The following is a 24193-nucleotide window of genomic DNA, read 5'->3' on the forward strand; positions in this document are numbered from 1 at the left end:
GTACCGGGTACTTTAACTGGTCAATGTAACTTGTCCTGTGCAACACACACAAAATGCTGGAGGAACTCAGTAGGCCAGGCAGCATTTTTGGAAAAGAGTAAACAGTCAATGTCTCAGGCCAAGGCTCTTCACCGGTTCTCCAGCATTTTGTGTGCGTTGCTTGGATTTCCAGCATCTGCAGATCTTCTTTTAAGTTGTCCCGTGGTCAGTTTAGGATTAATCAGGTTTGTCAGGAGTTGCTGGTGCAGTGTGGTTTGAAGGGCCGGAAGGGCCAACTGCATGCTGAATCACTAAATAAATAAATAATCACAGCAAATTAGACTTTAAATATGAATGGGTGTCCTGAAGAAATGACAGATGCTTTCACCTTGTGAAAATATAATTGAGTGTTCCTCACCAGCACTGTTCTCTCGATTCTGCGTGAGTGCGTGACCGCACAGTAACTGAAACGCACCCACGCACATAGCCTTTGTTACCACGCAGTTGGAATTTTCTTTTATATAATGTGAAGATAATTTTGAAATTATTTTAATATTATTTTGAAAAATTTTAACATAATTTTGAAATTATGCTAACATAATTTTGCAATTTATGTTCATATAATTGTGAAATACCGTGTTTAAATATGTGTTCAAGAAAATAATCGATAAATTTTCTAAATAAAACGTACTGCAACATTTACTTTGAAACATCTTAGAGCTTCAACATGTTGACATTGTCTGTGTTTCAAGTTATCACACTGTTACAAATTGTAACAATAAACACAGAATGGAAGTCGGTATCTCATTGTTACAGACCCACAGTTTATTGTTTATTAAGTGTCGTACTGTTTTCTGGCTGTGTAATACTTTGCTGCTCAGAGGAATGGTAAATCTACACAACTGTAAAAAAAATTAAAATGTTGCTGCTTCAATTAGATTTAAGGAACATAAAAATAATTATTGAGATGTTCCAACAATAAAACCACTGTTGGACTTTGTCACAGGTCAGGGTATTGATTAGAGTCCATCACATAACACAGCTGTTAATGCGCTGATTTAACAACTCTGTATTATATTGAATTTATTAAAATAGGTCATGTAGAATGTATTTGCAGCTTCATTGTATTTATTAAATAGATCAAAGTCAGGCCGGCTGGTGGCGCAGTGAGATCAGTGCCCGACTCCGGAGCGAAGGTTCCCGTGTTCAAATCCAGGTTGGGCCACCCCCGAGCACGCTTTCCATCCGTGCTGGGTTGAGTATCAAGCTAGTCACTTGGCCTCGTAAAAAATACAAGGGTCGAGTCAGGAACATTCATAACGTGACCCGGTTAATCCTGACACCACGCGCCAGGCAAGAATGGGTGACTGGCTGGTGCTACATGCTTGAAAAAAAATCAAAGTCAAAGTCAAGCTTATTGTCACATCTACACAGAGCACTGTTGCAGGAAAGCAGCATCCATCACCAATAACCTCCAACGTCCAGACCAGGCTCTCTTCTCACTGCTGCCATCAGGAAGGAGGTACAGGAGCCTCTGGACCCACATCACCAGGTTCAGGAACAGTTATTACCCCTCAACTATCAGGCTCCTGAATCAGAAGGGATAACTTCACTCACCACATCACTGAACTGTTCTCACAATTCACTTTCAAGGACTCTACAACTACCATCCTCAGTATTATTATTTATTTATTATTTATGTAATTATTTCTTGTTTTTTCTTGTAGTTGCACATTGGTTGTTTGTCAGGGTTTATCAGTGAGCAGTTTTTCTTTGCATTTGTATCTGAAAATGTATCTCAGGGTTGTATAAGGGGACATATATGTGCTTTCATAATAAGTTTAATTTGACTTTTGATCTTTGATATGTACAGGTACGTGGAAGTACAGGTGCAATGAAAAACTTACTATCAGCAACATCACAGGCACATAACATCATATAAGCAGCATTCACAAAAAAATTACTCACAATTGTCACAAGAAAGAACCCAATGAGAACAAAAAAAAACGAAGTCCATTTTGGTGCTATTAGTGTTGCTGAACTGCTAACTGAATGTAGTATAAATGTCAATACTCATGTCAAAAACACCACAGATTCTGCAGATGCTGGAAATTTTGAGCAACGCACACAAAATGCTGGAGGAGCTCAGCAGGTCAGGCAACGTCTATGGATGGGAATAAGCAGTCAGCACGGGCTTGGGCAGCATCTATGGATGGGAATAAGCAGTTGGCACGGGCATGGGCATGGGCAGCCTCTATGGATGGGAATAAGCAGTCGGCACTGGCATGGGCATGGGCAGCGTCTGTGGATGAGAATAAGCAGTTGGCACGGGTATGGGCAGCGTCTATGGATGGGAATAAGCAGTCGGCACGGGTATGGGCAGCATCTATGGATGGGAATAAGCAGTTGGCATGGGCATGGGCAGCGTCTATGGATGGGGATAAGCCAGTTTTTACTTCTTCCCCACCACCCCCCACCTTCTTATTCTGGCTTCTGCCCACTTCCCTTCCATTCCTAATGATGGGTTTGGGGGCCAAAAAGTCACCGGTTTATTCCCCTGGTCATTGATGCAAAACAATGCATTTCACTGAAGGTTTCAATGTTTTGATGTGCATATGGGAAAGAAAGCTAGCTTTTTGAAAATGGTTCCTCTGGAGTGACTCCCTGCCCTTTTTTCGAAGTATGTCAGCACCTGAGCATTCACAGTCCAAGGGTGTTCTGGAGGCAGCCCACAAATGTGTCCACACTTCTGGTGCCAACATAACATGCCCACAACTATTGATGTTTTATTCATACGATAGCACGATATGATCCCATTACAGCTTTTGCCACATTCCACTTACTTTGGATAAATCTAGGAAGTTATGTTTCATTGTCAGCGCTGCCTGCCTTGTACGGATCTCACGGATCTGCTGTGTCTTTTTCCTAATCTCTTCATTAGACTCCTCCATGACCTGCTGAAGTATTTCTGCCATTTCCTTATTCATTTCCTTAGCTGAATAAAAGAATATTATCAGATGTGAGTACTTACCAATTACTTATTAACATCAGTGTCTGTTTGTCTCAGCTCAGATGCTATTTGTATAAGGCCTGAGTGGCAGAGGAAGGTTGGGCAGGATAGGACTTTATTCTTCAGGAAGTAGGAGGCTGAAGGTGACCTTACAGGGTGTATAAAATTGTGAGCGGTGTAGGTGGGGTGAATGCACACAGTCTTTATCCAAGGGAAAGAAAAACAGAGTCAGTGGTTCAGAGGTTATTGACTCTTTATGATGAAGTGCATTGACCTGTCATATTGATTCTTTTGCAACACACACACACAAATTGCTGGAGGACAGAATCTTGGCCCGAAATGTTGACTAAGGAAAAATGTTCTATAAACATTCCTCTCCATAGATGCTGCCTGACCTGCTGAGTTCCTCCAGCTTTTTGTGTGTTAGCTTGAGATTTCCAGCACCTGCAGAGTCTCTTGTGGTATTGAATCTGTTTCAACACGATTAATCTATGGCCTGGCAGTTCCATGTAGCCCTCGCAGAGGGCCACATTAACGGAGACGTCATTCTTCAGATGAACCTATTCCTGTGATTCAGGTGGACCTCAACAATCAAAGAGTAAATCAGTTTTCCAGGAACCCCAGTCTTCTTTGTCATCTGTGAAATCTGGTCATTCACCCAACTCAACACAAAATGTTGGAGGAACTCAGCAGGTCAGGCAGCATCTATGCAGGGGAATAAACAGTCAACGTTTCAGGTCAAGACTCTTCATCAGGACATTCATCTGACTGCTGTCTAACAGCATTGAAACACTGAAGGGACATTGAGAAAGAGAAAAGGATATGTAGAAAGTTTGAGAGGGGTTTTAGGAAGAGGTTTATTTGGGTGATGGACCAGTTGTATGTACCAACCAACTTGTGTGTTAAAATGTCTCGTAACTGCGTGTAACAAACTTGCAGTTCAGTACACGGTAAGGGTTTGAGATGTGACAGGGAGGTGACTAATGTGAATTTTACTTATTGCACGTACCCATTTTCCTTTTGCTTTCCTGAATTTTCCTTTTTTGTTCCTTTGTGCCTTGGTGGCCTTTTATCACCTGTTCCACCTTCACTTTCGCCTCCTTCTCTCCCTGGAGTTGCATTTCCTTGTACCTCTGCATCAATTCTGCTGCCTGAAACAGAGGATTTCACCTGGGAATGGGTCTCAAATTCAGATTTATTTGTCATGTCCATATCAAAACACACACAGTGAAATATGTAATTTACGTTAACAGTCAACACAATCTAAGGATGTGTTGGGGCAGCCTGCAAGAGTCATCACACACTTCTCCGAGTCGTACAAAAAGTTGGTATTTTCTTTTATTGGCACTGAAAATAATGACCCTGTTGGAGTGCGGACAGGTCCAAGGGAATTTCCTCTTCCTGTGCTGGTGACGCTCTCTGCCTGCGTGTCTACCTATCTATCTATTTTGAGATACCAGACGGTAAAAGGCCCTGCTAGCCTAATGTGCCTACGTGTTCCAATTACGCCATGTGACCAGTTAAATTATCCTGTACGTCTTTTGGAATGTGTGAGAAACCTGGAGCAGCTGAAGAAAACCCTCGCAGTCAAGGGAAAAACATACAAGCTCCTTGCAGACTGCTGCGGAATTAAACCCAGGTAAGAGTGAGTTACTATACCAGTTCATTCCCACAAACTACAAAACTAGTTTCTTCTCTCTCTCTGCTTTTAAAAATCCTTCTTCTTTTCAGTCTTGTATACTTTTGATGCCATTCACCACACAACTGTGACGACACTGAAGCATGTTCAAGTATTATAGTAATAATTAGGAAGAAAAGCTTTACTAATAAAGCAAACAAAATCAGTACCGGATCTTGGTTACATTCTGAATGATTTTAATACATTTCTCACAGCTGCATAGTTTTTACATTTCACTTCTCTATTCCCTCCACTTTGTTTCTCTGGATTTAGTCTGACTTTAGTGCTAATTAATGCAACACTCATCTTTACTGTTATTATCTCTTGTGTTTAATATTTCATAGAAGGTGTTGTTAAATTGGTAGAAAGTAATTTCTTACTGCTTATTGAGAATGACAATGCCAAAGGTGAGCAGTGATACAATTTGGACCATTTTGTCTGTACTGATTTGTCAGGCAAATGATCTCCTGTTTAACCTGTTTAACCAATTATATCACTTCTTAGCTTTGGGTTTGCGTTCTCAACGGGCAGCAAGAAAATAACATCTGGGTCAAATAAAGTCACACAATTCATGTCAACCCAGATGCCACATCAACAGTACTGAAGGAATTTTCTTCTTTTTCTTATCCCTGGGATACCAACACCTGCCTTATTACTATCTCTATATACGAACAAGCTCCCATAATATTTCTAAATTCAGAAGTCCCATGAATTACAAAACTAGTTTCCCCTCTCCCTCCACTTCTAATAATCATTCTTCTTATCAGTCTTGCATACTTTTGATGCCATTCATCACAGAACTGGGGAGGTGCGGTTACTGTATCAAATGACTTCGAACTTATGGAGAAAATCAACTTCTGGATGGCCTATGTAGAGATTTCAATATCTTAGCAAAAAGTCCTTTCATCTTCTTCAGCTATTTAACAGCCTTAACCAAGTGGTGTGTGAATTATTTTAAAAAACAGATTGGGGATCAGCCCCTCGATAAAGTTTCTTACTGCAACAGCAATTGAAATTTAAGTTTTAAGACAGACCATTCAGGCAGTCTTGTTAATTCCAGTTCTAATTGGAGAAGTCCAATACAAACTCCATTACACTATAATAGTGCAGGGTAGTGTAGTGATTCGTGTAATTGCTTTACGGCAGCAGCAATCATCGATGAGGTCTGCTCCCATCGATGTACTTATCCAAACTTCTCCGAAATGTTGCAGCTGAACCCACGTCCACCATTTCTGCCGGCCACTCATTTCACACTTGCACCACTCTCTGAGTGAAGACGATCCACCCCCAGTTCCCCTTAAATATTTCACCTTTCATCTTAAACCCAAGACTTCTAGTTCCAGTCTCATTCAACCTCAATAGAAAAAAGCCTGCTGTATTTATTCCTTCTATACCCCTCATAATATTGTATACCTCGTCAAATCTCCCCTCATTCCCCTATGCTCCTATTCTCCCGCTCCTAATAAAGTCCTAACCTATTCAACCTTTCCCTATCACTCAGGTCCTCAAGTCCTAACAACATTCTTGTAAACTTTCGCTGTATTCTTTCCATCTGTCGGGAGGTGCCAGTGTTGATATTAAATGCCATCAATTCGCCGAGCCTATGCAGAGTCGCTGACAGTATTGAAGAAATGTTTAGATGAGCACTCATTGACCAAATCCAGGGAGATGGGATTGATACAGAAGGTGCCCAGTGGCCACCATGGACAAGATGGGCCAAATAGCCTTTTTGCATGCTGTATGATTCCATCAACCTGACCAGCTTCCAAGAGATTGACTGCATTCGACATTTGCATGGAATCTTGTAGAAACATATAAAATTATGAAAGGGATAGATAAAATTGAGGTGGAAAGTTGTTTGCACTGGTAGGTGTGCCTAGAACAAGGGAACAAAGCCTCAAGATTGAGAGGTGTAGATTTTGTGCGGAGATAATGAGAAACTGCTTTTCTCATAGAGTTCAGATTCAGATTCAGATTTAGTACAAACATGCACATCGAAACATGCAGTGAAATGCATCATTTGTGTTAGCAACCAACACACCTATGAGCGTGCTGCCGGGAGCCTGCAAGTGCCACCAAACATTCAGGTGCCAATGTAACCTTGTACTCAACGTTAGTAGGACCAAAGATCGGATTGTAGGCTTCAGAAAGGGTAGGTTGAGGGAACACAAACCAATCCTCCGAGGGATCAGAAGTGGCGAGAGTGAGCAATTAAAAGTTCCTGGGTGTCAGTATCTCTGAGGACCTAATCTGGTCGCAACATACTGACGCACCTATAAAGAAGACAAGACAGCAGCTATATTTCATTTGGAGTTGAGGAGATTTAGTTTGTCACCTAAAACACTTGAAAACTTCTTCAGTTGTACTGCAGAGAGCACTCTGACTGGCTACATCACTGTCTGGTGTGGTGGGGGGACGGGCTTGCTACTAAGTAGCACAGGGTTGAAAGATGCTACAGAAACTTGTAAAATTATTCAGTTCCATCTTGGGTACCGGCCTCTGTAGTAACCAAGGCATCTTCAAAGAGCGGTGCCTCAGCTGGAGTCCATAATCAAGGACCCCCATCACCCAGGACATGGTCACTTCCTGTTGTTACCATCAGGAAGGAGGTACAGGAGACTGAAGACACACAATGATTCAGGAACAGCTTCTTCCCCTCTGCCATCTGATTCCGAAATGGACATGGAACCCATGAACACCACTTCACTACTTCTTTTTAAATTTATATCTGTTTTTGCACTACTTTGCTTAACTTAACTATTTAATATACATATATAAATTTACTGTGGGCACGTGACCAAGTGGTTAAGGCGTTGGACTAGTGACCTGAAGGTCGTGATTTCGAGCCCCAGCCGAGGGAACGTGTTGTGTCCTTGAGCAAGGCACTTAATCACACATTGCTCTGCGACGACACTGGTGCCAAGCTGTATGGGTCCTAATGCCCTTCCCTTGGGCAACATTGGTGTCATGGAGAGGGGAGACTTGCAGCATGGGCAACTGCTGGTCTTCCATACAACCTTGCCCAGGCCTGCACCCTGGAGAGTGAAGACTTTCCAGGCGCAGATCCATGGTCTCGCAAGACTAACGGATGCCTTTACTTTAAATTTACTGTCACAATTTTTTTTCTATATTTATCACGGATTGCAATGGACTACTGCTGCAAAGTTAATAAACTTCATGGCATGCTGGTAATATTAAACCTGATTCTAATTGTGATTCTGATACCCATGACACTTGGCAGAACAACACAGAACACAAGAAGCAACAAAATAACAACAGAACAAACCCCTTTCCTCTTTCCCACCCACACACACAGACAGCCCTCCAACTCCTCGACAGGCCCCTGGGCCTCCTGGATTAGTGAATCCGTGGAATTCTCTGCCGAAAGAAGGAGCTGAGGCCACTTCAGTAAATACATTTAACACACAGTTCGGTAGATTTTCACACAGCAGGGTAATTGAGGGTTATGGGGAAAAGGCAGGTAGGTGGAGATGAGTCCATGGCCAGATCAGCCATGATCTTACTGAATGGTGGAGCAGGCTCGACGGGCCAGATGACTGACTCCTACTCCTACCGTATTTCTGATGTTCTTATATTCGTACCTCCTCTTTCTGCTGAGCTGCTTGCTGTCGTTTCTCCTCAATTCTCGCTTCACGTGCCAGTATTAGCTCTTCGAAGAAGATCTTCTCTTGAAGCCGACGGCGTTCTATATCCGCCAGTTGTTGTTCCATTAGTTCCTCGTTCTTCTGTTTCTGATATTCCTCAAACGTGGCAGGATCCTGGCCCCCTTCCAGGATCTGGTCAATTCTGGTATGGCCACAAAGAAGCACTGGTTAATATTCTGTTGGAATCAGAATGAGAGTCAGGCTTAATATCATCAACTACACCAGGAAATTTATTGTTTTACGGCAGCAGTTCAGTGTGAGACATCAAAATTACTTTAAGTTACATGAATAAATGGAGCAGCAGAGGATGAGAGGTGACTTGGTAGAGGTGTACAAGATGATCAGAGGCATAGATTGAGCAGACAGACACAGACTTTCTCCCAGGTGGAAATGACTACTACTAGGGTGCATAATTCTGAGGTGAATGGAGGAAAGTATAGGGGGGCGTTAGAGGTATGTTTTTTTTATACAGAGAGCGGTAGGGGTAAGGAATGCCTACCAGGGGTGGTGGGAGAGGCAAATACATTAGGTACATTTAAGAGGCTCTAAGATAAACACATAGATGAAAGAAAAATGGAGGGCTATGTAAAAGGTAAGGGTTGGTTAGATTGATCTTCGACAAGGTTAAGAGGTTGACACAACATCATGGGCTGAAGGGCTTGTGCTGTGCGTGTGCTCTATGTTTTATTTTTTTTAATTTATCATGTGTACATTGAAAACAGAGCAAAATAGTGAGACAGCATTCAAGGGTTCATGTGTCATTCAGAAACCTGATGATGGAAGGGAAAAAGCTTTTCCTAAAACAATGAGCGTGAGAGGCAGTGCCTGAAGGAGCCACACATCACTCAGCACCTTAACCGTCCAGAACACGGCCTTTTCTCATTACTGCCATGAGAGAGGAGCTACAGGAGCCTGTTGACCCACATACAATGTTTCATGAACAGGTTCTTCAGAACATGAAGATGTTCACCCTTCCAAGGAAGAGAGGCCCTTACCCAGGACTGAGCGTCTGACTTTCTCAGATAGTAGGGAGCAAGGTGGGGGATACGTTTACTTGTGTCTGGAGTCAAGGTTCAAAGTAGCTTTATCATATCTTTATCATCGAAGTACATACATGATACCATATGCTACTTTGAGATTCATTTTCTCTCAGGCATTTATAGGAAAAATAAAGCCATGTAGTAGAATCTCCAAAAGACCACGCATAAACAAACTCTGGCCAACAACCTGCGTGCAAAAGAAGACAAACTGTGCAAATATAAAAAATACTGAGAATATGAGTTGTAATGAGTTGAGAGTGTGGTGAGTGAAGCGATCAACTCTGGAGTCGGGGCTATCTCCAGCTTCCTTCTCTGCAGATCTTCCAGTGTCCCACACAATCGTCCCAATGGGAACAGCTACGTCATTTGGGAAGTCCTGTTTGAAGTGCTGGTGGCAGCTGAGGTGCAGTTAACATGAACCAAGGATAGTTACAGCCTTGATGGGGAAGCCTATTACTCAGCACAATCACTGACAGAGTCTGGACCTTCCCCATTTACAGCTCAACATTTTTAGGTGAATGAAGTTGGCAAGGTAGTGTAGCGGTTAGCGTAACGCTATTACGATGCCAGCAACCTGGGTTCAATTCTGCCACAGTCTGAAAGGAGTTTGTACGATCTCCCCTGAGTGCTCTGGTTTCCTCCCACGTTCCAAAGATGTACCAGCTAGGGTTAGTAAGTTGTGGACGTGCTATGTTCATGCCAGATGTATGGCAACACTTGTGGGCTGCCCCCAGCACATCCTGGGACTGTATTGGTCATTCACGTAAATGATGCATTTCATTGTATGTTTCAATGTTCTGATGTCCAAGAAACAAATAAAAAAAACACAGAACAGCATAGTACAGGTCCTTTGGCCCAAAATGTTGTGGGAACCCTTTAACCTCCTTTAAGATCAACCTAACCCTTCCCTCCCACTTAACCCTCCATTATCTTTTCATCCATGTACCTTTCTAAGATTCTTTTAAAGTATCTGACTCTGTCACCACCCCTGGCAGGGCACTCCATGCAACCACCACCCACTTGGCAGTCGAGGAGACTATGGATTGACGACGTTCCGGAATGGGAATTGGAATGGGTGGCCACTGGGAAACCCTGCCTGTTGTGGCAGACAGAGCAATGGTGCTCGACACAGCAGTCTCCCTAATTTACGTCACCATTCACCAATGTAGAAAAGGCCACACTGGATACAATGGATGACTCTGACAGACTTGCAGGTGAAGTGTCACCTCACCTTTAAGGGTTATTTGGGGCCCTGAATGGTAGTGAGGGGGGAGGTGTAGCACTTGTCCCACTTGCCAGACAAGTGGACAAGGGAATCACGGAGAGAGCGATGCCTGTGGAAAGCGGAGAATGGTGGAGGCGGGGGGCGTCGGGGAGAGAAATACATGTTTAGTGGTAGGATCCCATAGTAGACGGTGGAATTTCTTTGATCTCTCATTGCTACAGTCGGAGGTTCCCACCTGCTTCAAAAGGGCGGCAATCACACCAGTGCCCAGGAGGAGCAGGCTGAGCTGCCCCAATGACTTTCGCCCAGTGGCACTCACGTCTACGGTGAGGAAGTGCTTTGAGGGGTTGGTCATGGCCAGAATCAACTCCTGCCTCAGCAACGACTTGGACCCACTGCAATTTGCCTGTCAGCACAATAGGTCCACAGTGGATGCAATCCGCTCGGCCTTGGATCACCTGGACAATAGCAATATCCATGTCAAGCTGCTGTTTATTGATTACAGCTCAGCATTCAACACAATCATACCCTCAGTTCTAATCAACAAACTCCAAAACCTGGGCCTCTGTACCTTCCTCTGCAACTGGATCCTTCATTTTCTCACCAATCCGCAGTCAATGTGGACTGGACATACCATCTCCTCGCTGACAATCAACACTGGCTCACCTCAGGGATGCGTGCTTAGCCCACCGATCTATTCTCTCTACCCCCATCACTGTGTGGTGAGGCACAGCTCAAACACCATCTAAAATTTGCTGACCACACAACTATTGTTGACAGAATTTCAGATGATGAACGAGGAGGCGTACAGGAGCGCGATGATCAGCTGGTTGAGTGGGGTCAGAGCAACAAATTTGCACTCAAACTCAGTAAGGCCAAGGAACTGATTGTGGACTTCAGGAAGGGGAAGTCGAGGGACACACACCAGTCCTCATCGAGGGATCAGCAGTGGAAAGGGTGAGTTTCACGTTCCTGGGTGTCCACATCTCTGAAGATCTATCCTGGGCCCAGCATATTGATGCAATTACAAAGAAAGCACAGCAGTGGCTACACTTCATTAGGAGTTTAAGGAGACTTGGTATGTTACCAAAGACACTCACAACTTTCTACAGATGTACTGTGGAAAGCATTCTGATTGGCTGCATCGCTGTCTGGTATCCAGTGGCCATTGCACAGGATCGGAAAAAAGGCGCAGAAAATTTTAGATTCATGAGCACTAGCCTCCCCAGCATTAAGGACTTGCCCTCTTCTTATCGCTACAGTAAAGGAGGTGGTACAGGAGCCTGAAGTCACAGTAGGAAATGGAGGAGATCCAGGTGAGGGTAGCATTAAAGGATTTCTTAGTCCTTCGCAGCTCTTTATCTGAGGGATGGTGTAGGTGATACAGGGGTCTGGTCTACGATTTCTCTTCAGTGGGGTCGCCTGAGATTAAACATATTATCAAAAACTCTGACCGACTTCTAAAGGTGTACAGTAGAAAGTATTTGGACTGGTTGTGTCACAGCCTGGGATGCAGCCTGCAGGGGATTGGAACACAAAAGGCTGCAGAGTGTGGATGCACCTCTTCCCACCGTGAACAGCATCTGCAAGAAGTAATGTCTCAGGAACGTGAGATCCATTATCAGGGACCCCGACCATCCAGGTCATCTTCTCAATGCTGCCATTACACAGGGGGTACAGGAGCCTGAAGACCCAGACCTCAAGGTTCAACAATGGCTTCTTCCCCATTGCCATCAGGTTCTGCAAGTGACCCTTCCCCGACACGAGCCCACTTCTTTCAACTTGCACTTATTATGTTATGCAAATTATGAATAATTTATGTTAAGTTATTATTATGCTGACTTATGTTTCCCATATTTGTAACTGCTGCTGCAATAGGCTATTTTTCACAGTACAGCAAAACTATGACCAATTTGCACCAAAATATTCAGGTTTATTTCCTAATTGTGTTCTTTCTTATATAAATTTTACAGAATTGTATAATATATTTTTCTTGAAAATATTGCTTATCTGATGGTGTGTGCCTGCGGTGCTGCAGTAACTTTTTCACTGCACCTGTGCACACCTGTACAGTGCTGATGCATATGACAATAAAGTTGATTTGAGTTCTTCAGCTGGGTAATATTGATACTCCTGACTTAGTATTGTGAACGTCACTGGAGTTTCCAGTCAGATGCATGTAATTTTGGACATCAGGCTTCTCATCTGTCTGGTAGAAACAGGATATTATAAAATCCAATTTATAAATCAATGAGAATACAGGTCCATAACTCCTTGAAAGTGGCGTCACAGACAAACAGGTCATAAAGAGAGCTTTGGGCAAATTGGCCTTCGGAAATCAGCTTACTGAGTACAAGAAATGCAATGTTGTGTTGAAGTTGTATAATATGTTGGTGAGGCCAAATTTTCAGTATTGTGTGCAGATCTGGTCACTTACGTACAGGAAAGATATCAATAAGATTGAAAAATTAAAAGAAAATTTAAAAGAATGTTCCTGGGACTTGTGGACCTGAGTGATAGTTGAAGGTTGAATAGATTATAACTTTATTCCCTGGAGTGTAGGAGAAAGAGGGGAGATTTGGTAGAGGTATAAAAGATTATAGAAACATAGAAACATAGAAAATAGGTGCAGGAGTAGGCCCTTCGGCCCTTCGAGCCTGCACCGCCATTCAGTACGATCCTGGCTGATCATCCAACTCAGAACCCTGTACCAGCCTTCTCTCCATACCCCCTGATCCCTTTAGCCACAAGGGCCATATCTAACTCCTTCTTAAATATAGCTAATGAACAGGCCTCAACTGTTTCCTGTGGCAGAGATTATGAGCGTATAGATTGGGTAAATGCAAGCAGGTTTTTTTTTCACTGAGATTGAGTGAAACTAGAACTGGAGGTTATAGATTAAAGGTGAAAGTTGAAATATGTACGGGGAGCTTCTTCACTCAGGGGTGATATGAGTGAGGAACGAGCAGCCAGTGGAAGTGGCGGATGTGGGTTTGATTGCAACATTCAGGAGACGTTTGTGTAAGTACATGGATGGGAGGGGCATGGAGGGCGATGGTCCTGGTACGGGTCGAATGGACAGGTCAGAGTAACAGCTTGACATGGTCTAGATGAGCCAAAGGACCCGTTTCTGCTCTGTGACTTCATGAGAACAACAAGGGCACACTACCTTTGGAGATCTTCTTTCACTTTCCGTTGGTAAAGGACATTTTGTCTCAAGATGGCAGCTGTGTTCATTTTTATTGGAATATTTTCAGTCTGTTTAACAAAAGAAAATATAAACACTGCTTCATTCATTGTTTTCCCTTTTGCGTTATTAATCCACTTGTGATTTAATAATTGTGTATCATGGCTGTAATAATCCTAACTGATAACCAACAAGTTTCACGAAAGGAAAAAAAGTGGTCAAGTTAATAGCAATGTAGGAACAGACACAAAATGCTGGAGGAATTCAACAAATAGTCCTGATGAAGCCCAGAATGTCAACTGTTTATTCCTCTCTGTAGATGCTGCCTAACCTGCTGAGTTCCTCCAGCATGTTACTCTGCATTTCCAGCATCTGCAGAATCTCTTACGTTTATAATGGCAATTTGTGCTCAGTTCTGGTCGCCTCACTATAGGAAGGATGTGGAAACTTTAGTCATAGTCATACTTTATTAATCCCTGGGAAAATTGGTTTTCATTACAGTTGCTCCATAAATAATAAATAGTAATAGAACCATAAATAGTTAAATAGTAATATGTAAATTATGCCAGTAAATTATGAAATAAGTCCAGGACCAGCCTATTGGCTCAGGTTGTCTGACCCTCCAAGGGAGGATTTGTAAAGTTTGATGGCCACAGGCAGGAATGACTTCCTATGACGCTCTGTGTTACATCTCGGTGGAATGAGTCTCTGGCTGAATGTACTCCTGTGCCCACCCAGTACATTATGTAGTGGATGGGAGACATTGTCCAAGATGGCATGCAACTTGGACAGCATCCTCTTTTCAGACACCACCATCAGAGAGTCCAGTTCCATCCCTACAACATCACTGGCCTTACAAATGACTTTGTTGATTCTGTTGGTGTCTGCTACCCTCAGCCTGCTGCCCCAGCACACAACAGCAAACATGATCGCACTGGCCACCACAGACTCGTAGAACATCCTCAGCGTCGTCCGACAGATGTTAAAGGACCTCAATCTCCTCAGGAAATAGAGACGGCTCTGACCCTTCTTGTAGACAGCCTCAGTGTTCTTAGACCAGTCCAGTTTATTGTCAATTCGTATCCCCAGGTATTTGTAATCCTCCACCATGTCCACACTGACCCCCTGGATGGAAACAGGGGTCACTGGTACCTTAGCTCTCCTCAGGTCTACCACCAGCTCCTTGGTCTTTTTCACATTAAGCTGCAGATAATTCCGCTCACACCATGTGACAAAGTTTCCTACCGTAGCCCTGTACTCAACCTCATCTCCCTTACTGATGCATCCAACTATGGCAGAGTCATAGACAGGGTGCAGAGGAGATATACCAGGATGCTGCCTGGATTAGAGAGCATGTCTTATGAGAATAGGATGTATGAACTAGGGATTTTCTCTTTGGAGCGAAGAAGCATGAAAGGTGACTTGATAGAGATGTACAAGATGCTAAAAGGCATAGACCGAGTGGACAGCTGGAGATCTTTTCGCAGGGCAGAAATAGCAGTTACAAAGGGGCATAATTTTAAAGTGAATGGAGGAAAGTATTGGGGGATGTCAGAGATTGTTTTTTTACCCATTCAGTGGTGGATGCATGAATCATGTCACCAGATATCATGGTGGAGGCAGGTACAGGAGGGCCATTTTTAGGTATGCACATGGATGAAAGAAAAATGGAGAGCTGTGTAGCAAGGATGGGTTAGGTTGCTCTTCGAGTAAACTGGAGGATCAGCACAACATTCTGGGTCAAGGGGCCTATACGGTACTGTTCTATATACAATGTTAATATTACACAATACATAGGATCTTCATCAAACCAAACTGGATACAAAACCATTCAGAGATATTCGGAGCAATGGTGAAGAACCTGGTTAGAAGTGACAAAAGAATGAAGGGATGGAAAGGTGAAGGTCCAGGCATGGACATACCCTCAGAAAAGGGTAGGCATCGTTCCCTTCCCCTGCACTGCTCAATTCTACCTCCTGCCCAAGATCCACAACCCTGACTGTCTGGGTAGGCCCATCGCTCTGGCTTTCTGCCAAATTCCCCCTTCTTTTCCAGCCCTGAAGAAGGGTCGTGGCTCGAAATGTTGACTCTTTATTCATTTCCGCAGTTGCTGCCTGACCTGCATAGTTCCTCCAGCATTTTGTGTGTGTTGCTTTTAAAAGATTAGCTTTATTTGTCACATGTACATCAGAACACAGCGTGAAATGCATTGTTTGTGTCAATGACCAACATAGTCTGGGGAGGCTTCGGGGGCTGCCTGGCCACAGGTGTTGCCAAACTTCTGGCGCCAACATACTAACCCTAACCAGTACGGTATGCGTTTGGAATGAACAGGAGACTGGAGCATCTGGAGAAAATCTACACAGTTAGCAGCAGGAAATGAACCCTGATTGCTGGTGCTGTAAGGGTGTGCACTAGGCTCCACATTATCCTGCCACCCTGCAAGGTCCATTTCCTGGGTCTGTAATCAGCCACTTTTTCCACTCCTGAGTATGAACCAATGAAGCCCCTAAGTGATGTCCCTATTTCAGCCGCAGCGGGTCCTCAAAGATCAGAAATGTGGGGCTGAAATGCAATCAGATGGTGAGGAGCAGCCCCTTCGAGTACTCAAGGAGGACTTGCAATCTTGCATACTCTGTATTCACGTAAAACATGCCCTCGTCCAGCTCCATGTGGTGTGGAATGGTGTGCAGCATGTTTCGAAGGAATGGCTAAAGTTCAGCGGGACTGGCTGCAGGGGCAGGATGACAAGGAGAACTCCAGGGTCTGGGTCCTCCCTGTGCAATGCGTGGGTTTCCTCCAGGTGCTCTGGTTTCCTCCCACAGTCCAAAGCCATGCTGGTTGGTAGGTTAACTGGTCATTATAAACTGGCCTGTGATGTGGCTCGGGTGATATCAGGGGTTGCTGGCAATGTGGCTTGAAGGGCCGAAGGGCCTATTCCATGTTATACCTCAATAAATAGTGTATGAAACATTGTGGGCCAAAGGGCCTGTATGGTGCAGCTTCCAGACCCTTCCTATAATGAGCTGACCAACTCTTGGGAGCAGATAAAGGCTTGGAGTCGGAGAATGCCATAAGATTGGCTTTTCCTTTTACACTGTTAATGGCCCATTTCTTTCTTTGGAACAAAGTACAGAGCTACCTGCTGCCTGGGGTCTGCCAACATACGGAAGACACGCAGGTGTCAAAAACACATTCCTTACAGGGAGTGAGAACAGCTGCTGAAGGTTTGATACCTACTCTGTACACCTTTCACTGTTTCTCTGTGAGAATCAGAACATTATGACACAAAGAAGGAAGTGTGAAAGATATACAACCATACAACTCTGCTGCAAAGCTGAGAAAGCTGTTTAATTCACTGAGGTGTGGTTAAATTTTTTAAATAAATATATATAATTTATTTATTTTTAATTTAGTGATACTGAAAGGTAACAGGTCATTCTGGCCCAACCTGTAGTTTAACTTTGCTATGCTTGCTTATAATTTTTACATAATCACCTACAGAATATACATGGGATTATTCAGTAAATTTTCTTGTAAATATAGGATAGCTAATTCTGTATTTTCTAGAATCTTCTGTATTTTCCTGCAGCAGGTGTCACAGGCGGTGGAGCCTGGGCCCGAGGGAGTATCGACGTGGTGGGGGCCCAGGTCTGAGAGCGAGAAATGACTCGAGGTTTGGGTGATTTAAGCGCTGGGCTAGATTGAAAAGGTCAGGGGAAGAGGCGAGGGCCAAGTTGGTTCAGCTCGCTGCTCGGCAGGGTTTACTAATCTCTGCGCTGAACTGCGGTTGTGGCCTGCAACTAATGGGCTCTTGGATTGGCTACCGTAATGACTGGCTTCGTGGCTGTGGACTCACTTCCGTGAACTTCAGTCGTTTCCATAGTTTGTTTGTTTCTGCACATTGAGTTTTTGTTGGTCCTTTTATTTAAAAACGGGTTCAAATGGGTTTCTTTGTTTTGAAGAGATAAATCTCAAGTTTGTCTATAGCACACATGCTTTGATAATATATGTACCTTGAACTGGGAACCACTTGAATCGGGTTATGTTATAGGTTAATCGTTATCACTGAAATATTGTTATCTCCAGTATGAGTGTGAAACGACCAACAACAATGACTTCTTTTTTGTGTCTCCTTTTCTCTGTTTGTTCTTGTAACACTTAATGAAACAGCTATGACCACCACATTGTATGGTTCATTTGACCTCCGAAGAACCTCCGATTAATATCAGCAGATCCAACAGCCTGTTCCTGTACCGTACTGTTTTATCTACTGTGTTTTGGACTCTCCCACACTGGGTAAAGGCTCTGACCATCCGCCTTATTCATGCCCCTGATAATTCTGATACAGTCGCCCCTGAGCCTTCTAAAGCTGGAAGCTGAGGTGAAACAGTCCCAGCCTATCCAACCTCAAACCCTCAGAAGCTGTTCACACTCCTGTGAATGATTTTTGCACCGTTTCCATCTGGACTCCAGTTCATCTCCGCCAGTCACCATCTCTGGGAGAATCATTGCCACATTTCCCTGAAAACTCACCTTCTGTTCAAAAGTAATTTCACCCTTGAACGCCTGATCCTAATTTTAAAATATTCACACATTTTAGATGCCCAAGCGAATAAAATAGCTTTTGTGCACCTACAACATGGAACATTAGAGCACAGTACAAACCCTTTCTCCCACCTTGTTGTGCCACTTTTAACCTACTCTGAGATCAATCTAACCCTTCCCTCCTACAGACCCCTCATGTTTCTATCATCCATGTGCCTATCTCTTAAACGTCCCCAATGTACGGCCGCCACCTCTGGCAGGGCATTCCACACACTCCACTCTCTGTGTAAATAACTTCATTCTGACATTTCACCCCTCCCTCCCCCCAACACATACTTTCCTCCAATTACATTAAAAACCATTTCTGCCCTGGGAAAAAGTCCCTGGCCATTCACTCGACCTATGCCTCCTACAATCTTCTACACCTCTTAAAGAATGCTGCTTACGAGATGTTGTAGTTGTTTCAAATCATTGCTGGGAGAACACAGTCCGCTACAGCCCAGAGAGTGTTTGCTGAAGAACCTGTCTTGGTGATTTCATAGACACAAGAGACCGCAGTTGCTGGAATCTAGAGCAACACACAAACAATGGAGCAACTCAGCAATTTCCTACGACAAGTCATCCAGTATTAGTGAAGATGTGGTTAGACTGGAAAGAGTGTTTTCAAGATTTACGAGGATGTTGCCAGGACTTGAGAGCCTGAGTTATAGGCAGAGGTTGGCCGGACGAGGTCTGTATTCCTTGGGACATAGGAGACGGAGGAGCGACCTTATTGAAATGTTTAAAATTCATTGTATTCGTAAAGATGTGGTTAAAAGGCATTGATAAGGTGGACAGTAACAGTCTTCTTCCCAGGGCAGGGAGTCCAAAACTAGGGTGCAGAGGTTTAGGATGAGAGGGTAAAGATTTACAAGAGACTTTTTCATGCAGAGGGTGGTGAGTATATGGAAAGATCTGCCAAAGGAAGTAGCTAAGGCAGGTAAAATAGTACCATTTAAGAAGTGCTGGGATAGGTTCATGGAGGGGCAGCACTTGGGGAGGTATGGGCTGAATACAGGAGGTGGGGACGAGCTGGTTTGCGTGGAGGTTGGAGGTTGGGTTGAAGCGCCTGGCTCCACGCTCTATGGAACTTCATCTGAGTCTCAACCTGAAACTTCACCTGTCCATCAGGTACTGCCTGACACACTGAGTTCTGTGGGCGTGCTGTGTTGGAGCTGGAAGAGAGACAATCCTCGCTGTCCAGCACAATTCTCACCGACTTGATTTGACGTGAAAACCAGCTTTCACTCTATGTGTCAATGTACATATGACAAATAAAGCTAATCTCACCTTAAATCCGTTCTGCTTTCACTGGACCAGTGAAGAAAGCATCTTGTCAAACCGACAGTTAAAAAGTCTGCCTTGAATTTCAGAACCCACTTGGCACACTGCGGATATGTAGAGTATTCAGTGTCGTTTCTATTTGAATTCATAGGCTGCACAAATCCTGATTTGCTCATCAAAAGGTGCAAACAGCTTCTCCAACACAGTTAACACGCTCAGCCAGCAAGCAGCATTCACTTGGCAAACTGGTTTCGGAGGGTAATTGCTGTCAAAAAGCAGTCACTTGGGGTGCTGCTGTTTCGTATTTCCCATTCTTGTGTTAACTCCCAAAATATAAAACATTCTATTATATCAGTGGCCATTTTATTAGGCACACCTGGAAGTATCTAATCAGCCAATCACGTGGCAGCAACTCAATGCATTAAAGCATGCAGACATGGTGAAGTGGTTCAGTTGTTGTTCGGACTAAACATCAGAATAGAAATACGATGTAAGTGAATTTGACTGTGGAATGATTGCTGGTGCCAGACAGGGTGCTTTGAGTATTTCAGAAGCTGCTGATCTCCTGGGATTTGCACAGACAACATTCTCTAGAGTTTACGGAGAATGGCACAGAGAACTCCCAATAAACATCCAGTGAGCAGCAGTTCTGTGGGTGAAAATGCCTTGTTAATGAGAGAGCTCAGAGGAGAATGGCCAGACCAGTTCAAGCTGACAGGAAGGTGACAGTAACTCAAACAACAACTACAACAGTGGTGTGCACCAGAGCGTCTCTGAACGTGCAACACGTCAAACCTTGAAGTGGACGGGCTACAGCAGCAGAAGACCGGAAACCTAATTAGGTACAGAAAGTACCTACTAAAGTGGTCACTGAATGTATGTCATAAAATTTGTTGTTTTGTGGCAGCAGCACAGTGCAATACATAAGACATACTTCAAATTATAATAAGATATATATAAATTGAAAAGAAATGCAAAAACAGAGCAGAAATAGTGAGGTAGTGTTTATGGGCTGATAATCAGAGGGCACAGATGCAAGGTATTTGATAAATAAATCAGAATGGGTTTGATGTCTGATCGTCTATGCTAATGACAGGCATAGATAAGATAAATCCACCCAGTCTTTTCCATCCACCCAGGGTTGGGGAACAATGAACCAGAGGGCAAAGGTTTCATTCAGGCAAGAGGGGAAAGATTTGGAAAGAACTCGAGGAGCAACATTTTTTGTTCCACAGATGGTGGTATAAATTTCTGGAGATGTACAGTGTAGAGCATTCTGACTGGTTTCGTCACAGTCTGGCATGGTGGTAAAAATATACTGGATCAAAGGAGGATGCAGAGGGTTGTAGCCAGGGTGCAACCCTCCCCACCAATTAGGACGTCTTCAAGACTTGGCCTGAAGACCCACGCTCAACATTTTACGAACAGCTTCTTCCCCTCCGCCATCAGATATGATGCACCAATGAACACTGCTGCACTATTCCAATTTGTTTGCACTTATTTAGCTTGTACTTTAAAACTATCTTTATGTCTTTGCATCACACCGCTGCAGTGAAACACCACAATCATGTCATAGTTGACGAGGTAACTTCTTCAGTTTTAACTCTCTCACACTGAATAACGGTGAACCCAATTGCAGAGAAAATGCACACAAAATTAGAGGAAAAAAATCCAACTAGGCTTTACTGGACTTCTTTGCGGCCAAGGTACAGGCAGAGGGACCAAAAGACTCAGGCAAATTAAAATCCAAAAAATATTAACTCAAGTTCCAGAAATAGAGATTCCTGCAAACAAAAGCAAGGTTTCACTGACAAAAGATTATTCCAAGACTGAGCAAAGAAATAAGGGACAAGGAACTGAGAGGGTTAAAAACAAGGCAGAGGTGATAAACATGAACTAATAATTAACCTACAGGGTGGGTGAGCAAGAGGTTGACCTTGTCATCTCTACCTCCCTCTGGTGGCCAGTTCAAGGTGTGACAATTTCACATCATTGAATTGAATTGAATTGAATTGACTTTGTTTAAATATGCAAAATGTACAACAGGACAGTCAATATAGCCTCCTTCTACTACCCATTGTGTTTTCCCCTATTCTTTCTTCACCTTTCCTGCGTATCCCCTCCCTGCCTCCCTCTCCCACCCCTTGATCTTTCCCCTGGAACCTACCAGCCTTCTCCTTCCCACCCTCCCCCCACCTTCTTTATAGGGCCTCTGCCCCTTCCCTCTACAGTCCTGACGAAGGGTTCCGGCCTGAAACGTCGACCAATCTTTTCCATGGATGCTGCCCGACCTGCTGAGTTCCTCCAGCGTGTTATGAGGTCATAAAGTCAGCCAGCTCCATCATATGGACTAGCCTCCCCACCACTGAGGACATCTTCATAAGGCAATGGCTCAGGGTGACATCCATCATTCAGGACCCCCATCACCAGGACTTGCCCTCTTCTCATTACTACCATCAGGGAGCAGCGACAGGACCCTGAAGACACACACTCATTGTTTTAGGAACAGCTTCTTTTCCCCCTGCCATCAGATTTCTGAATAGTCCGTAACCCCATGACATTCCCTCACTACTTTTCCTCTCTTCTTGCCTTACCTATTTTCTTACAGTAAATTATAGTATATTTTATGTATTGCACTATACTGGGCTGCATAAAACTACACATTCCATGGCATAGGTCAGTGATATTAAACCTGATCCTGATGGAATAGATATTGTTGGAAGGAGTCAATGCAAACTCTAAGAAAATCATTAGTCCTCTCTGTTATGAGATGTCTAAACTCATGTAGCTGAAAGTGCTTCTGCTGTGCATAAAATAACAGATGTTGGCAATCTGAAATAAAAACAGAAGAAGCTGGAAACACTGAGCAGGTCACTCAGCGGCTGTGGGGAGGGAAGCGGAGTCAATGTTTTAGGTCAGAGATCCTTCGTCAGAACAGGCAAAGTGAGAAAACACATTTGTTTTCATGCTGTTGACATGGAGGTGGGGAAAGGCTACGAAAGAGGAAATATCCCGGGAGGGCAAGCCCAGCGTTGCTATGTAGATGGTTGACAGGTTAATGTGGGGGAGGGCGGAGGGGGAGAGGGGAGGGGGAGAGGGGAAGGGGAGGGGGAGAGGGGAAAGTGGGGAGGAGGAGAGGGGAAAGGGGAGAGGGGAGGGGGAGAGAGGAAAGGGGGAGGGGGAGAGGGGAGGAGGAGGGGGAGGGAGGGGGGAGGAATAGGGGAGGGGAGATGGGGAGAGGGGATGGGGAGGGGGAGAAGGGGGGGAGGGGGAGGGGAGGGGAGATGAGGGGAGGGGAGATGAGGAGAGGGGATGGGGAGAGGGGATGGGGAGAGGGAATGGGGAGAGGGGAGGGAGAGGGGGAGGGGAGATGAGGAGAGGGGATGAGGAGAGGGGATGGGGAGAGGGGAGGGAGAGAGGGCAGGGGAAAGAACAAGGGAAGATGAAATCTATAAAACAATGGCAGTTAGAGAAAGGGACCCATCACAAACACTGGGATTCCCTTCACCTCATTCTGAAAATCACTAAGACATGGCATTTGCAGACCTTCAACTCTACAACTTCAATCTTCCTTTCGAGAGACGAGGTACATCAGATACTGGAAAATGGAGCTAAAAACAAATTTCTGGAGGAACTCGGTGGGTCAGACAGCTCCTTTTGAGGCAGAGGGATGGTTGATGTTTCAGGCTGAGACCATGCGCCGGGCCTGAATTTCCTCTGTTCATGTTAACCCTCATTAATCTACTCCTCAAATGACTTCATCGACAGCTTATTCCCATGACAATATTAGCCTAACTCTACTGGAGATATCCCATCTTCCACAGCCATTGCTTCCTTCACTTTCTCTGTACAAACTTGGGACAGGCCCTTCGGCCCATCATGTCAGTACCTGAAACGTCAATGTTTATTCCTCTGCATAGATGCTGTCTGACCTGCTGAGTTCATCAAGCATTTTGTATGTGTGGTCCAAAGCTTCTGTATCATGTCACTGTAGGTGTGACAGAATTCAACAGCAGACCATCAGTATCCAATGTCCACACCGGAGTACATTTACGTTACCCACTTGACAACTTACTATCTGTTGGGGGATGTGCCGTGCTTTGTAAAGAATCGGTTTTATCTTGGCCTCCTTCTCCTTCATAATTTCAGACAATACGCGCTGTCAGGGTTGCAAAAGAAAAGACATGTAAGTAACTATAGCAACCGAGAAGAGAACAGTGTGAATACACTTTGGCATAAAAGTGGCTATAATTCACTTGTGTAGGTGGTAGAAGGAGATGTTTAAAAGGGTCACACTGTTACTCTGTCAAATTCTATCACTCACATCAATGTATAATTAAAAGGCTGAATGTGAAAGAGACATTGCCTCCGGTGGATCTATAAATGAAAATACATATTTAGTCAGCAATTAAACTGCTAAAAATACAATGTTAAATCTTGAACTTTTATATAAAAATACACTCAGAAACAACATTATCAGGTACTTGCTGTACCGAATAAAGTGGCCACTGTGTGTACGTTCATGGTCTTCTGCGACT

General features: G+C 44.0%; 1 protein-coding gene across 2 annotated transcripts in view; it reads right to left on the reverse strand.

The window, feature by feature from the left end:
* Positions 1-24193, reverse strand: part of cfap99 (cilia and flagella associated protein 99) — a 108942-nt gene that overhangs the window by 13321 nt on the left and 71428 nt on the right. For both annotated transcript variants that reach the window (XM_063047728.1, XM_063047729.1), the window contains 5 exons: positions 23731-23814; positions 13767-13855; positions 8270-8474; positions 3999-4140; positions 2823-2974 (listed from right to left, as the gene is read on the reverse strand). In XM_063047728.1, the coding sequence (XP_062903798.1) occupies positions 2823-2974; positions 3999-4140; positions 8270-8474; positions 13767-13855; positions 23731-23814 (672 nt within the window). The remainder of the gene's footprint in view (positions 1-2822; positions 2975-3998; positions 4141-8269; positions 8475-13766; positions 13856-23730; positions 23815-24193) is intronic.

Source organism: Mobula hypostoma, chromosome 5, assembly GCF_963921235.1.
Source record: "Mobula hypostoma chromosome 5, sMobHyp1.1, whole genome shotgun sequence".
Classification (NCBI taxonomy): domain Eukaryota; kingdom Metazoa; phylum Chordata; class Chondrichthyes; order Myliobatiformes; family Myliobatidae; genus Mobula; species Mobula hypostoma.